The following is a 16533-nucleotide window of genomic DNA, read 5'->3' as shown; positions in this document are numbered from 1 at the left end:
TAAAAATGACAGAGTTATAAGCATTTTTGTTAATTCCTGTTAGAGCTGCTCTTTGTAAAAAATCCGGATTTCCCCTCCCCCTCCTGGATTTGCCGGTTTGCAACAAAAAAACCGGACAAATCCAGGCAAATCCGGTCATATGGTCACCCTAGTATGCTTCGTTCAATGAAAAGAGAAGCAATGTGGCATCCAAGTGATGAAGAAATCAAATAACTAAAGAACAACCTCAGTAATACTAAGAATGCCTTTCCAATGAGAGCGAGACTAAACACTTCCCCGAAACAGGAGCAAAATAGCAGTCTGCTTTTTATGCCAACTCAGAAAGACCCGCTACAAAGAATTATTTGTAGAATTATTGGTAGAATAATAATAGACAGTGGTAGAATTCTTACTCAAGAAGTTCAGCCCACATAAACGTTGTAAGGAGATGCTGTCAACCTACCATCATCTAGACTAGTATAATGTGCCAAACGCACAAAACAAGGAGTAGAAATAGGTGCAGAACCAGAACCAATAACTGAAGCACAAACTACACATCAAGTCACAAAACATACAACATATGTAACATATTAACATGAAATTCAGCCCTTGAAAAATGGCAATTTTTTTCTAACAAGTCTTTAGAAGATGGACTAGGGAAAAATATTTTAACGAATGGAGTATACTAGTGATTCTTAAATATTTCTATTATTTTCTGTTAAACTTGCACAAATAAAAAGATAAATACTGAGGGTTAAATCCAATATTTTGTTAGCAGGCATCTGCTAGTGCAACAAGACTTTCTTCCTCTCTCCTCTGCTTGAAAATCTGTTCTGGAGAGTTTCTCAGCCCTCCAGAGCAGATTTTGAGGGTCCAGGGGGACCTGCAGCGGTGGTGGGGGAATTGCCCCCCTCCCAGTTCCATTGACAGAGCTGCTTCTCTCAATGGAATGACAGGTTTATATGGTATTGCTGCCTCTTCTTAGAAAGCCAGTGAGCAAAGTCCCTGCACTGGGCAAAGTGTTGGGCAAGATGGCCTACAAGGCCCGCTCGAACTCAGTGATTCTATTTCTGGCTGAATCTTTCACCACATGGGAGATGCAGTTGCACACTTGAACACAATAGCCCTATTCACACATTACTCACAAGTAGGATATTCCCATGACGAAGCAGGAGCAGGCATGCACTTTTAGACCTGCCCCCGATTTCACGTCTCCTTCCACTGTTTATGCTCCTCGCATGAAGGAGCTCAGCGTGACCCGAATGCTTGGCTGCGCAGGTATCTCTATGTGGTGGAGTCCGTAGGTTAAAGCAGCTGCTTGAGCATTGGGATTCCTCGGGAGACAACTGTGTTCAATGTATGCAACATTGGGGGGTAGTGCTAAAAGAGCATCCCTGTTCCTGCTTCAACAAGGCAATGCCCTACATGTGAGAAGCGCATGAATAGAGCTAATGTGGGCAGGGCCGAACCAAAAGCAAGGTCCAGACGCCAAGATTCTCTCCTGGAGAAAATGATAGGCGAAGCACGATTAATAGTTCTAAGAAGCGAACTATTATTAAGCATGGTTATTAGTTCGCAGAAGCCCAGAGTGTACATACCCAATCAACAATACACTTGTACTCTTTGCTATTTATTATGCCTGCTCTCAGGCCAGCACTGTAAACCTGCAAAAATCACAGGGAAATTTACAGTTAACTAGTTCACAGGTTTTGTAAAAATTCAAGTATTGATAAATAAGCAATGTGCATCCCAGTTAATTGAGGGTACTTTTAAAATCATTTTTATTATTATAATTTCAAAAACTAAATGCATAGTGATCCATCTTACTAAGTTCAAAATAATTGTTCCAGAAAATGATTAATGGGTTCTTTTAAAATGATAAGAAGATTTTTTTAAAAAAATAAATTGCTTTAGCTCATTAATCAACTAAGTGTTGCAACCATAACAGTTATATAAAGATAAAAATATAATGAAGTAAAATAAACATGGCCCTGAACTGCAGTTTTCTTTAGTTGTCAATGCCAAGCATGGAACAAAGGATTTCAAATAAAGTGCACATTTAAATCTTTGCCAGCTTATATTTAAAAGTTTGGTACCTTACAATTTCCTAGCAAGAGCCAATAAACTCGGTCATGAAAGTACTTAATAACATAAAGCAGATTGTCAAGAAAACATCATAATATGAATGTCCCCACCCCTTGCATATCTAAGATCTGCATGTTTCAGATGCTAGAAATGAGTTCATTGCAGTTTCTTGTATTTAGGTCAACAGCAAACTGAAATAAATTACATTATATTGTTGTTCCTGATCTGATTTAGTTGGGGAAGTGTCAGGGATTGAATCTGTTGAATGCCAAGCATGGGCTGTATGCCTGAGTACAGCCCCTCTGTTTGTAAATACCAATGTAGTGCAATGGGTGTTAATGTCTCACTCCTTTCATTAGTCAGATGGGATGTGTATGTGCAGAACATCAGAACATAAGAAGAGCCATGCTGGATCAGACCAAGGGTCCATGTAGTCCAGTACTCTGTTCACACAGTGGCCAACCCGCTGTTGACCAGGGACCAACAAAGCAGGACATGGTGCAACAGCACCCTCACACCCATGTTCCCCAGCAACTGGTGCACACAGGCACACAACCATCAGGGTTAGTAACCATTTATAGCCTTCTCCAGGAATTTATCCAACCCCTTTTTAAAGCCATCCTAATTGGTGGCCATTGCTACATCTTGTGGTAGTGAGTTCCATTATTTAACTATGTGCTGTGTGAAGAAGTACTTCCTTTTATTTGTCTTGGATCTCTCACCAATCATCTTCATGGGATGACCCCAGATTCTAGTATTTAGAGAGAGGGAGAAAAATGTCTCTCTATCCACATTCTCCATACCATGCATAATTTTGTACACCTCTATCATGTCTCCCCTTATTTGCCTTTTTTCCAAGCTAAACAATCCCTATTGTTGTTGTTGTTGTTATTGTTATTATTAATAATAATAATTTATAAAGCGCCATCAATTTTCATGGCGCTGTATAGAACAAAACAAGACAATCTGCCATATGGCTTACAACCTAAAATCACAGTAACACACAGGAGAGGGAGGGGAAAAACCAACCAGGGTAGGGGGCATTAAAACTAAAATATAGGGCCTTGCTAGACGGAGGTTTAGCCCGGTGCTCGCTCCGGGCTTGCCCCTGCGCGTCCAGATGACGCACAGGGGATCCCAGGATCAGGCCGGGCTGAGGCTGGGACCGCGGGCGTGTGGACCATTCCGCTGCTCTTCCCGGCTACCTCACTTACGCCTATTTAACAATAGGTTAAATATGTAATTTATCCTCTTATATTAACTTGCAAGTAAACACATGGGGTTGTAATCCAGATCAGGACCACCATATACAGGGTGTGTATATGTTAAATCTTTCCCTCCAAGCCACTTGTTTTCCTAAATGTGTCCCATATGTACACTCCTGCACAGGACCAAAAGAGAGAGAGAGAGAGAGAGAGAGAGAGAGAGAGCATCCCCACATGAGGCTTTTATCTTGTGATCGAGATTGGTTACTCACAGAAATTTGTGGGTCCTTTCGATGACGTCATCAAGCTCCAGGGCTTCTCCTGTGCTTTCTGACCTTTATTCCCGTTTTTGTTTAAGATCGGGGATAATGAGCTATTTAAATATCACAAGTTGAATTTCTCTGTATAAAGAGGAAATTGCACTATAAGAGTAGCTATACCCCACCACCATCTAGTGGCTGTATAATGAAACATACAGAACTTGCAGATAAAGGAATTCCCCAGGGAAAAATAGCAGAAGTGCATGTAACGATTCGATCTTAATCCTGCAAAGAATCCGGAAGCAGACCCCACACCCACACCCTCCACACATTAAGGAGATGATGGTGATGGACTGTAGCTCAGTGCTAGAGCACCTGATTTGCGTGCAGAAGGTCCCAGATTCGATCTCCGACATCTCCAGGTAGGGCTGGAAAAATCTCTGCCTGAAATCCTAGAGAGCTGCTGTCAGTCAGTGTTGACAACACTGGGCTAGATTAGGGTGACCATATGAAAAGGAGAACAGGGCTCCTGTATCTTTAACAGTTTTATTGAAAAGAAAATTTCAGCAGGTGTCATTTGTATATATGGGGAACCTGGTGAAATTCCCTCTTCATCACAACAGTTAAAGCTGCAGGTGCCCTGCCCTCTTTTAAATCTGGTCACTCTAGTATAGCTCCTGCAGCTTTAACTGTTGTGATGAAGAGGGAATTTCAACAGGTTCTCCATATATACAAATGATACCTGCTGAAATTCCCTTTTCTATGCAACTGTTAAAGATACAGGAGCCCTGTCCTCCTTTTCATATGGTCACCCTAGGCTAGATGGACCAAAGGTATGACTCAGTATAAGGCAGCTTCCTATGTTCCTATGAGAATGCAACTCACTCTCCAGCTCCTGACTTTGGCTCTTGCTGCAGCTGAAGGCCAGGACTTTGGATGCTGTGCTGCAAGGCCGGCCCAAGACATTGTGTTGCCTGAGATGAAGGACAAGATGGTGCCCCTGCCCCTATTTTACCTACAGAAACTAACCAGGTTGGCAGGTGAATCTGACTTGAACACTGGTGATGGGACAGCATCCTCCATTGTACCGGAGAACAGCAACCTAGCTTAGGGAAGAAGGACAGGCTGCCTAGAACACACAGCTCTGCTTTTTCCACAAAAGGAATGGCCAAGGGGCTGCCACTGCTGCTTCCTCCATGCCACCAAGCACTTGCTGCCTGAGACAATCGCTTTCAGCTGCCAATTGGTAGGGCCAGCCCTGCTATGCTGTACAGGCTGCATGCACATGCACAGAGCCCCTTGTATTCCCTCTTGGCAATTATTACCTGGAGCAGATATGTACAGGAAATACCATGATCAACCTGGGTTGGAAACACTTCTCAGGGTGGGAAGGGACGTGACTTATGGCAAATCGCCTGTAGGTCAAATCTCTTATTTGGATTTGCCATTACCTTCATAAGATTTTGATAATCAGCCTGACTTGTATATCTATAAGCTGAGCACATTTATCCTGCAAGCAGCTTCTCAAGATATACTGTAAGGATAGAGGAAGTGATTCCGCAGTCATAGGCCGTTTCCCCAGGATCGTCCCTGGATCGTTCCTGTGCATCCAAATGCCACACAGGGGATCCCGGGAGCAGGCAGGGACAATCCCTCCATTTTCCTGGGATAACCCTTAGGTGTAGAAAGAGCCATAGACAGAGGTGCAGAGTCTGTTTTATTATCTGATTTGCAGAGTGGCGTGTTGCTCAGAGAAATTCTGTAATACCCATTACCCAGCTGCTTTGTTTTTCCATATTTCTCCAGCTCACTTATAGCCAACCTCAGGATGAAAGTGAAGCCTCCTTAGGGAAGGCAGGCGGAGAGTTTGCAAAGCACTAACTTTAAATGCTCTTTCTCAATTTATTTATTTTTATCGCTGAACTAAATGTTTCACTTGTCCCCAAAGAGTTAATATCTTTGTGGAATTTGGAAGAGTACAAAAGGTGATCAAATCATGAACCACGTTTTGTTTTTGCTCAACTTGTCTAGAACTTGAGCTCTTTTGTTTGGAACACAGGCAGCTGTGCTGGCTGACACAGTTGGTAAATTATGCCTATTGGGCCTCTGAATCCTAGCCAAGCTCTCATTATGCGAAGAGGAGCGAGTGCGTAATCATTCTTCTGAGGCCGAAAGAGGATTGTTGATTTAGGTTTCCTCTGCTGCACTTCTTGTAAAAAAAAAAAGAAGAAGAAGAAGAATACCGCCCCCCCAAAAAAAAGTCAGAAAGAAAGTTGACGGTACTTATCTCAGCCACAAAAAGGGAGTTGGCAAAAAAAACCCCACCAACTTCAGGTATAACATAATGGGATCTGAGCTGGTGGTGACCGAAGAAGAAAGAGGTCTTGGAATGTGATGGACAGCTCTGGCCACCCAGAGTGTGGCCGCTGTAAAGAAGGCAAACTCCATGTCAGGCTTTATAAGAAAAGGAATTGAGAATAAAACAGCCAGTATCATACTGCCATTATACAAATCTATGGTGTGACCACATTTAGAATACTGTATGTACAGTTCTGGTCACCACACCTAAAAAAGAATATTATTGAGCTGGAAAAAGTGCAGAAAAGGGCAACTAAAATAATTAAGGGGCTGGAGCATCTCCCCTATGAGGGAAGGTTACATCAGCTGGGATTGTTTAGCTTGGAAAAAAGGAGGCTAAGGGGAGACATGACAGAGGAGTACAAAATTATGCAGTATGGGGAATGTGGATAGGGAGACATTTTTCTCCCTCTCTCAAAATACTAGGACCCGGGATCATCGCATGAAGCTGATTGGTGGAAGATTCAGGACAAATAAAAGGAAGTACTTCTTCACACAGTGCATAGTTAAATTATGATTGCCACCACTTTGGATGGCTTTAAAAGAGGGTTGGATAAATTCCCGGAGGCAAAGGCTATCAATTGCCACTAGCCCTGATGGTTTTGTGCATTTTTTCCTTAAATGGAGATAACTAGTGCTTAGGATAGGGAGTATCACTTATGATTGGTGTGTGTGTGTGGGGGGGGTTGCCTCTAATTTACAAAGTAGACAACCTCTGAGCACATTGGTTGTGCTGTCCTGCTGGGCACCGAGGGGCAGTTTATCATCCATTAAAATTCATCCATATGCACAATCTAAATATGTGAACTACTAATCAGTCACTGACCAGCAATAAATCTCTATTAAGAAACAGGAGAGATAGAATAAGCTTGTGTCAGTTAGGAAAGGAAAGGAACTTCTCGTGCAAGCACTGAGTCATTACTGACTCTTGGAGGGACGTCAGCTGACGTTTTCTTGGCAGGCCTTATAGCAGGGTGGTTTGCCATTGCCTTCCCCGGCCATGATTACCTTTCCCCCAGCTAACTGGGTACTCATTTTACCGACCTCAGGAGGATGGAAGGCTGAGTCGACCCGAGCTGGCTGCCTGAAATCAGCTTCCGCTGGGATCGAACTCAGGCCGTGGGGAGAGTTTCAGCTGCAGAAACTGCTGCTTTACCGCTCTGCGCCACACGAGGCTCTGTGTCAGTTAACCATAGGTAATTTGTTCTTAGCTGAGTCCTTGGCTGCACAGTATACGGATTCCCCCCTTGTTGGAATCATGGGATTTCTGCTATTGCACACAACTATAATCATTAGGGAATGCATCATGTGCACTGTGGAATGAAGTTTACATTTGTGCCTAACAACTTCAGGGACACTTGACAACCTTTAGCCAATCAAGCAAATCATTTTCTGTACAGCACCATGGACCGCTGATGGTACTATATAAATAAATAATAATAATAAAAGGCAGCACAGGGATTTTCAATCCTATACCTCTCTGGGGCCTAATCTACACCAAGCAGGATATTGCACTATGAAAGCGGTATATAAAAGGCAGGAGCCACACTACCGCTTTATAGTGGTATTGAAGTGCACTGACAACAGTTGGGGCCCATTGACACATTCCGTATATCACTTTCATACCTCTGTATCCTGCTTGGTGTGGCTCCTGCCTTTTATATACCACTTTCATACCGCTTTCATAGTGCAATATCTTGCTTGGCGTAGATTAGCCCTGAATGTCTTTGCTCTAATGGTAAAAGCAATGTTACTACAACTCAGGCTGCACCTAGAAAAAGCAAGTTTCCTGATAGGAAAGGGTGACTACATACAGCCACTTCATATATGAATGTTGAGCACATATGAGCATATGAAGCTACCTTATACTTAATACTGATCCAAATAGCCCAGTATTTCCAATCAGCTGAGCTTTGCAGCAACTCAGGCAGAGATATTTTCCATCACCTCCCAACTGAAATCCCTTGAACTTCTCTACGTTAAGGAAACAACTTGCAACCATACCGGGCTTTCTGCTTTCAGTTTCTTTGTGGTATTACAATGGGCCTCTTTACATGGCGGACATGTGATTTGAAAGGAAAGTCCTTCCTCGGCAAGTTCTATATGTTTCTGTGTGTTTCAATTTACAGCCACTAGATGGTGCTGCTATTATAGCACTAAACTGGCATTTCACACAGCAGTTAGATTGGAATAAAATAAAGGAGGAAAAGTGTGGGACATGTCTTGGAGGTTGACAGTGTCATGTAAAGGACCTACTAACTTCTGTGAGCATGCAATAAATTGCTCATGTGTAAAAGCCTGAGTATGTTTCCAGCTGTACTTTACAAGTACTAAACCTCAGGTCAGGGGCCCAGCTGAGTCCTCCAGGGGGGCAAATCTGGCCCTCGAGGGTTTCCCAAAAGGCCCCTGGTCCCACTCATTTATGGTTGTTTGGTGGTTTCCTGGCTGTTGTACTGGTTTTTCTCCATTCTGAAACTTAGGCCTTAGCTAGACCTAAGGTTTATCCTGGGATCATCCCGCGGTCATCCCTATTTATTTATTTATTTATTTATTTATTATACTTATATACCGCTCCCATAGCCAGGGCTCTCTGGGCGGTTTACAGAAATTCTAAAATTGAGATAAAAACAAGAATACAAAATTTAAAACTCTAAAACACAGTACATACACACATAGAGCATTAAAAACCAATTAAAAACTAAACATGTGGGTAATTAGGATGCGCCGCCATATGCCCGGGCAAAGAGGAAAGTCTTAACCTGGCGCCGGAAAGATAGTAGTGTTGGTGCCAGGTGAGCCTCATCAGGGAGATCATTCCACAGTCTGGGGGCCACCACCGAAAAGGCCCTATCCCTGTTCATGTAAATGACACACAGGATATCCCGGGAGCAGGCAGAGATGATCCCGGGATAAACCTTAGGTCTAGCTAAGGCCAATGAAATGCCTCTCCTAGGGCTTAGTTTCTGGGTATAAGAGTTTAAGTGAAACGTTTCTGGTATCTTTTGCTTTTCTGGCCCCAACCCTTTTGTTTTTGATGTGTTTTATATTAACTGTTGTTCCCCGCCTTGATCGAAGTGGAGAGGCGGGTAAGAAATAAATTATTATTATTATTATTATTATTATTATTATTATTATTATTATTATTATTCCACTATTGGAATATGAAATGGAACTCGGACTTCACACTGAAAGAGATTCTGCCCCACTGTGCTAGACATTCTGAAGTGGTGTACCTGATATCTGCAATCTATATGGGCATGTGATAATCTTTGCAGAATAAGCAGGAGCACCCTAACTACCACCCGTGATGGCAGCCTCATCTCCTAATCTAAATAGAATCAATTCTTTGATGTAATTTTTCATCCACTTCCTGTTTGCTTATTTATTCATACAGTCATTTTTATCCTGCCTTTCGAATCCTTGTGAGACTGTCAAGGCAGCTCATAATCACACGTTACGAACGTAATAACATACAAAATAAAGCTAAAAGCCAGAGCAAGGTAAAACATAACTCACTGCAGCAGGGGGAAAAACATACATCAACACAAAAAGATGGGGCCAACTGAGCCTTCGATAGAGGATTCCAAACAAAAAGACCTTCGTACCAAGCCAATTGGAGTTCCAAGGGCAACAGGGTGCAGAACAAGGCCTCAGATGACCATGGTGTATGGGGAGGCTCATGTGTTTGGCACTATCATTGCTAGGAAAAACAGTGATCTAAAACAACCACTAGGAAGTACTGAGAGCATCATCAGATGGGGGAAATCGCGTTTCCCTACCGTTGTTTTCTGTCCCACAATAGAGAAGGGTAGCTTCCTCTTTCTTAACACGAGGAAGAAAGAGGAAGCAAACAATGACCGTATGGCCCATTCAGTGGGCATTTTATCCTGTTGTTCTCCTGCACACTACAGGAAATGGTGGCACCTTTAGCTACAGCGAAAAAAGTCAGAGTCTTTTTTTGTGACAGAAAAATGAGCAGAAGGAGTGGGAGACATACAGTAGGTGGATGGCATCATGAAAAGGACCCGTGAAAATCCGTGAGTGCCCAGTAATGAGTGTGCTATAAAACGGTCATCTGATGATGCTCAAAGTCCTCTTAAGTAACGGTGATATAATTTTATGTATGCTTTTCACCATACTCACAGTAGGCTTGGACCGCTCTGCACTCCCAAAAATGCATCTTCGTCAATAACTCTTAGATATTTATTCTTATGCAGGTATCTGCAGAGAAATATACATACATCAGTAATTAGCTGGTAGCAACATTTTAGATTCTAAAAGGTTTTACTCAATGGAAATGGTAAAAACTGTAAAGTTGGTGCTCAGAGTGCTAGATATTAGCCTCATTTTCTTCCTAAAGAAGCTTGTGGAATTTTTGCTCATTATAATCCTACTAATGCCACCAAACATGGTGGGTAGTGTTGGAATCCTGGAACGGATCCTGGTTATGTTTCCATTGATTTGTTAATTGCTGAGGAGCTGGAGGAACAGAAGACTCAGCAGAAAACTTAAAGGTCAACTTTACACCTGGACATTGATGTCATAATTGAATAATTGGTAAACTGATTGTCTTCAATTAAGGGTTGCAAGAAGTTGCATCATTGTACAGGTAGTCTATAAAAGTAAATGTATTTCCATGTACATGTATCACTCAGAATCACTCAGAGATGTATCAGAGCTGTATTGACTGACCGTTTGTAAGTATTTGTTATCTGTGATTGCCATAACTAAATTATATTTTTACATGCCAGTAAAGGTTTGTTTAAACCAATTCAAATCTCAGTCTTAATCTGTGTCTTTGCTGACTTGGCTGGAAACCGCTGTAATACTCTGCTACAAAGTTATTGGCCAGAAGCCTAGTCTGTGCAATAACTAATGAGGTTGGAAAATCTCCCATAAACCTCAATCATATAAAACCTCAACAGGTAGTCCTCATGATCCTCCACTAATGATAGTCTATACGAAATGTACATGTTTCACTGCAGAGTTTCACTGGTCAGTATTATGAGATCTCTGATGAACATTAAGAATTAGCGAAATGATGTAAAAACTTAGGGACCATCTGGAAACTTACCATTGTGTTTCTATAGCACTTGGCATCTCTTAGTTAGCTCAGCAATATTGTCCCTCGTACCAGCAAATAGCTTTTGAGGTTGGTCACTGGTGCTTTGGAAGCTATGTCAAAGCACTATAGGAAATTCCCCACCTACCACTGTAGCAAATGAGGGTAGTCTTCCCTATTTGCACCACTTTGCGCCAGCTATACTATCAGGAAATTCTATAACCAGATGCCTCCAAGAGGATTCTGGGTTAAAATATGGTATTCCTAAAGCCAATGCAACGTAGCTTGGCCTCTTGGAAAAAGAGTAAGTACATCTGTCTTATCTTTGAGACTTCCCAGTAATTCATGATTCGTAATTCATGATTAGGTTATTAGTACTTATAGCTTATAAGAAAGAAATTCCAGACAAAAGGTGCCATTTTTTGCTCTTGAGGCACCAAGGAATCAGTAACCTATCAATGGCCCTATTAAATTTAGAGTGACAATACACACAGAATCATAAATAGGCCAATAGGTTCATAATGAAAACAGGAATGCAATCAGACAAAGTAACACGGGGGAACCTCTTAAATCGTAAATACGAGAGATATGTTTTGAGAACACACTTACAGGACAGCACAGAGCAAGAGAAATAATGTGTTTGCTACAAATATGCCTATAACACATTATGAGATTCTAGAATGTTTTTATATGTATGTTGTTACATCATTGCTCTTATTAAGAGGTTTGGATTTTAGCAATATTGTTGAGACATAGGTGATTTAGAAATAAATATGTATCCTTAGGAATGTATCTTAATGGGACATAAATAAATGAAGTAATCTAGACATGTTTAAGAGCAGGCAAAAAGGATTTCCATGATTTCTTTTTTGTTTTTCTTTTAAAGCAACACATACAACTATTTCTCCCTTGTTTTATGGCGTTAATATTGTTTTTCAGTCCATCTCCCACTTACTTCTCCACAAATTCTATTCTGCATACAAGTTGAACACCAACTGCATGGGGCATCCTCAAATGTCTCTCTCCTATTGATCTGCACATCTCTGACCCCTCCCTGAGTCAATAATATTTTGCCATTCACTCTGCATCATCAAGACTTGACCGAAGGGGTTTTATTCTCTATTTAAACTACTTAGGGATTGAGGTGAGCTATCTCATGGCTTGCAGTATGGTGACTCCAAAATGACAGGGGCCTGGAGAAAGGTACCATGTAATTTATAGACAGAAAAGTCCCATCATCAGTGATGCTAGTATTCACCATGAAAATTGATATTATTATTATTATTATTATTATTATTATTATTATTATTATTATTATTTATTTATATAGCACCATCAATGTACATGGTGCTGTACAGAGTAAAACAGTAAATAGCAAGACCCTGCCGCATAGGCTTACATTCTAATAAAATCATAGTAAAGCAATAAGGAGGGGAAGAGAATGCAAACAGGCACCGGGTAGGGTAAACAGGCACAGGGTAGGGTAAAACTAACAGTATAGAGTCCAAACAACATCAGGTTTTAAAAGCTTTAGGAAAAAGAAAAGTTTTTAGCTGAGCTTTAAAAGCTGCGATAATTCTCAACCGATCTCTAAATCTTACTGTGGTGCTGTCAGTTGTTAAGGTCCCATCACAGTAGTTGTTACCTATCAAAACATGTTTATTTTAGCAGGCCTTCACTTGTTCCAATTTCTGGAATGGTCTCTCCTTCATTGTTATTAAATAAGTTTTCAATGGGTTTTATTTTTCGGTGAATATTAATATTACATTGTTTTCCTGTACTTATGGACTAAGTATATTTTAAAAATAATAATGATCAACATACATTTAAAAAGTGTGTGGTATTCTGTAATGAAAGAGAAAGTGGGATGTACCTTTTCAAAACAATTCCCCCACCCCTTTCACACACAACCCTAATCTACACCAAGATGAATATTGCACTATGAATGCTGTATGAAAGTGGTATACAAGAGGCAGGAGCCACACCAAGCAGGATATAGCACTATGAAAGCAGAATGAAAGCAGTATAGAGTATGTGTCAATGGGCCCCAACAGTTGTCAGTACTCTTCAATACCGCCATAAAGCAGTAGTGTGGCTCCTGCCTCTTAAATACTGCTTTCATACCGCTTTCATAGTGCAATGTCCTGCTTGGTGTAGATGAGGCCACCCACACATCAGCCTCATGTTTTATGGCTTGGCCTCTTGGCACTTCCTTCTCATACACAGCCATCTACATGGAGGACTGAGCACAGCAGATACTCCGGGATGTGGCATGTGGCTCCACATATCAGGGGCCTCCACTCCACCTGGACTGCTTTGCTCCATTTTCACCTGGAGAGTTAGAATGGCCTTGCCTCTGTGGAGTTATGGGGTTGCAGTCTCAGTCACTGAATCAGACAAATTAATCTATTAAAGTGTGCAATGCAATATGTTCAAGCTAATGCATCACAACAATAGAACAGTGGATAAGAAGAAGGCTCCCCAACTTCAAAGATCTGATTTCCTATTCCACCTCAATGATTAACTACCATTAAAACTTGCAGAAATTTGTCAGCTGTTGCATTTGCAAATACCCCTTCATGGGAGCCAATCGACAGAGAAGACTTAGGGCCAAACACAGCGATACCATAAATGCACGCTTGCATTTAATGTATCTTGTTTTTACTTTAATGACAGCTGCAAGGTGGAGACCTGTTCAATATCACCCCACCCTCAAACTGCTATTCTCTCTAGGAGGGAAACTACCTCTGGCACCAGTGACAGGTTGGCTCTGTTCAGAAGACACCTTAAACCATGGCTTTAACCAAGGTGAATAAGGCTTTCTGGCTTAACCACCGTGGTTAAAGCCATCGTTTAAGGTGTCTTCTGAATGGGGCCAATCTGTCTCAAGAACAACAGCAATAGGGGGATAGGACTTTTGCCAGAACTGAGGCATGGAGGAAAGGGTTAATCTCCTGACTGCCCCACCCTTGTCTCGGGGCCATTATTTTTATACTAAAAACAGGGCACATTAAGGGCGCATACGCACATTTAACATTGTTTTGTTTGGCCCCTGGTTCTGCTCTTTTGGGGCGAGTGTTTCCATTGCACTAGCAGCAGAGACTTGCAGTGGTAGATATCTGGATGGTTTTATGTATGGTCTGCCCCCTACCCTTTTTGTGCTAGCATGGGTACACACACACACACACACACACACACACACACACACACACACACACTCCTTTGTCTGGTTCCACACAGTGCAAGATGGGTACATCATCAAAATTCTGCTATGTACGTACAAAAATAAATTGAAAAGGAGCTCTGAAATGGAGACAGAGTTTATCCTTTCTCCCTGCGTTTCTAGATCTTACAACAGGTATTAGGCTCTGGGATTGTTTTGGGTCTTTGAACTGAGGGATTTATTATTTTTATTCTAAGGGGATTGGATAGTTTAAAATAGTCTTCTATAATAAAAGCCTTTTACTTTGTGGTTAGAAGTTCAGAAGTGTATCAGCTGCCCACGTCTCCCACAATGCTTTAGGAACATAGGAAGCTGCCTTATAATAAGTCAGACCATTGGTCCATTTAGCCCAGTATTGTCAACACTGACTGGCAGCAGCTCTCCAGGGTTTCAGGCAAGAACTTTTCCAGCCCTACCTGGAGTTGCCGGGGATCGAACCTTGGACCTTCTGCATGCAAGGCAGGTGCTCTACCACTGAGCTACAGCCCCTCCCCAATGCTTTGAGGAGGATGTGGTAGCGGGGTTCCCTCTATTTTCACAAGAAAATAAAACAAACTAAAAGGTCTTAATATTTATATTTTAGTAATGTCCCCAAAGCTCCATGCTGAGGACAAAGTCTTGCTATTCTTTTCTAACAACTTTTTTCCTCCAGTGATATATGCAAATATTCTAGGAAATCCATGGGTGGGCACCATTGGGGTATTTTAAATTTTCAACATGGCCACAGTGAACAAAGAACTTAATGGCTTTGCAGCAATGTCAACCATTTATTTATCATAGCTTTTCAGATATTTTAAATAATGTTTCTCTGCCCTATTAGTATGTATTGCTCCAGTAACCACAGGTTCACTCAAACTATGAGCATGTTAGTTTTTAAGCACAAAATAAATTTAAACACAGCTGAATAGATGCCTGTCTCTCTGAGAGAAGGTAACAAAAGGAGCATAAATCTAAAGCCAGCTGTAGCCTTCTCACCTCCATTCCTACACACACACACACACACACACACACCCCAAAAAACTCACACCAACTTGATCTTCTGGGGCTCTATCAGCAAGGATTCAGCATTTGAAGTTTTTTTTTAAAAAAAACAAACGGAGCTCTACAAGTTAGCCTTTCAGGCTTGAAAACCTACTGTAGAGTGACATCTTTTAAAAAAACAAACAAAAACAAAACAGGCTTGGAACGGTTTAATCTGTAGCATTTGGAATGTAACGACTCTATCTTTATTTTCCTACATGTTACTTTGCAGGACATGAAATAGTAGCAAGCACCCACCAGGTTACAGTAGTATAAGTCAGTACAGGTCAAAATAACAGCACAGTCCAAGATTAACTTTGTGGCCTCTCTCAGGTAGAAGCCACTAACCAGAGGGTGAAAATCCAAGCATGAGTATGACAGAAACATGGCCAGTTTTATTAAAACATTAGACCTAAAACATTTATGCCAAAATGAAAGTAGAACCGAGATAGGCCAAGAGAGCAAACTTCTTCCTAAAACCTGTTCCATAGGAAGTGAACTTGAAGCCAAAGCAGTGAAACTTCCAAGCAGAAATGATACAAAAGTTAACACCCAGAAGCAATGGCTGGATGGCTCAGGTGAAGAGGCAGAAAGATGGAATTTATAACCAAAAAGCAGTTGTACTTTTGATAAAACAATATATGTATGATAATAACCAAAATTGTCCAGATTATCTGAATATCAAGAAGGAATGGGGAGTATTTACGAATTTTGACATAAGTCATGAGACTGAGTTTAGAGTTTCTTCCAAGGGGCAGGGAAGGAATATTTAAGAACAAAATGCATGCATCGTGAGTAGAGGCCTCTGTCAAAAGAGAAGACATGGATAAGGAAAGTGTTTAGAATGATTTGTCTTTGGAAAAGTCCAATACATATGTTTGCTTCGCACTTAAAAAAACAAGCTACTCCTTTAATGTTCTTAGCTTCCTAGCTTTCTTCTTTCCACTTCACTTTAAAGCACTTGGTTTAAGCAGAAACCAAACCAACCAGGCTGCTAGTGTTACACTTTCAAAAATAAATTTCACTGTCAGGGAATGGCTTAATTATTTTAGACTCTATTACTAAAAACGCTAAAACAGTTTGTTTTAGTTCTGAGTCTCTGAGCCAAGAAAGCTAATCAAAATTCACACTGGAATTACTTGGCATTACCTTGTTTCTAAACCTTTCTAGCAAATCGCGAGACACCAAAAAAGAAGTTGAAAAGCATACACTGTGGCTGTTGGCTACAACCAATGTTTGCTCTCCCCCCCAAAAAATAATTAAATTTAAAGAAAATTGTGTTAGCCCTGTCATTTATAGGTTTGACTGTTGCTTAGAAGCATCAAGTGCCAAATGTAGTTT

The 16533-nt window shown here is 41.2% G+C and overlaps 1 protein-coding gene across 1 annotated transcript in view; it reads right to left on the bottom strand.

Moving 5' to 3' along the window:
* Positions 1–16533, bottom strand: part of TSHR (thyroid stimulating hormone receptor) — an 87323-nt gene that overhangs the window by 14661 nt on the left and 56129 nt on the right. The window contains exon 8 of the mRNA XM_063147624.1: positions 10031–10108. Coding sequence (XP_063003694.1) covers positions 10031–10108 — 78 coding nt within the window. The remainder of the gene's footprint in view (positions 1–10030; positions 10109–16533) is intronic.

This window comes from Elgaria multicarinata, chromosome 2 (genome assembly GCF_023053635.1).
Source record: "Elgaria multicarinata webbii isolate HBS135686 ecotype San Diego chromosome 2, rElgMul1.1.pri, whole genome shotgun sequence".
NCBI lineage: Eukaryota > Metazoa > Chordata > Lepidosauria > Squamata > Anguidae > Elgaria > Elgaria multicarinata.
The sequence above is the reverse complement of the archived record's forward strand: the minus strand, read 5'-3'. Positions and strand labels throughout refer to the sequence as shown.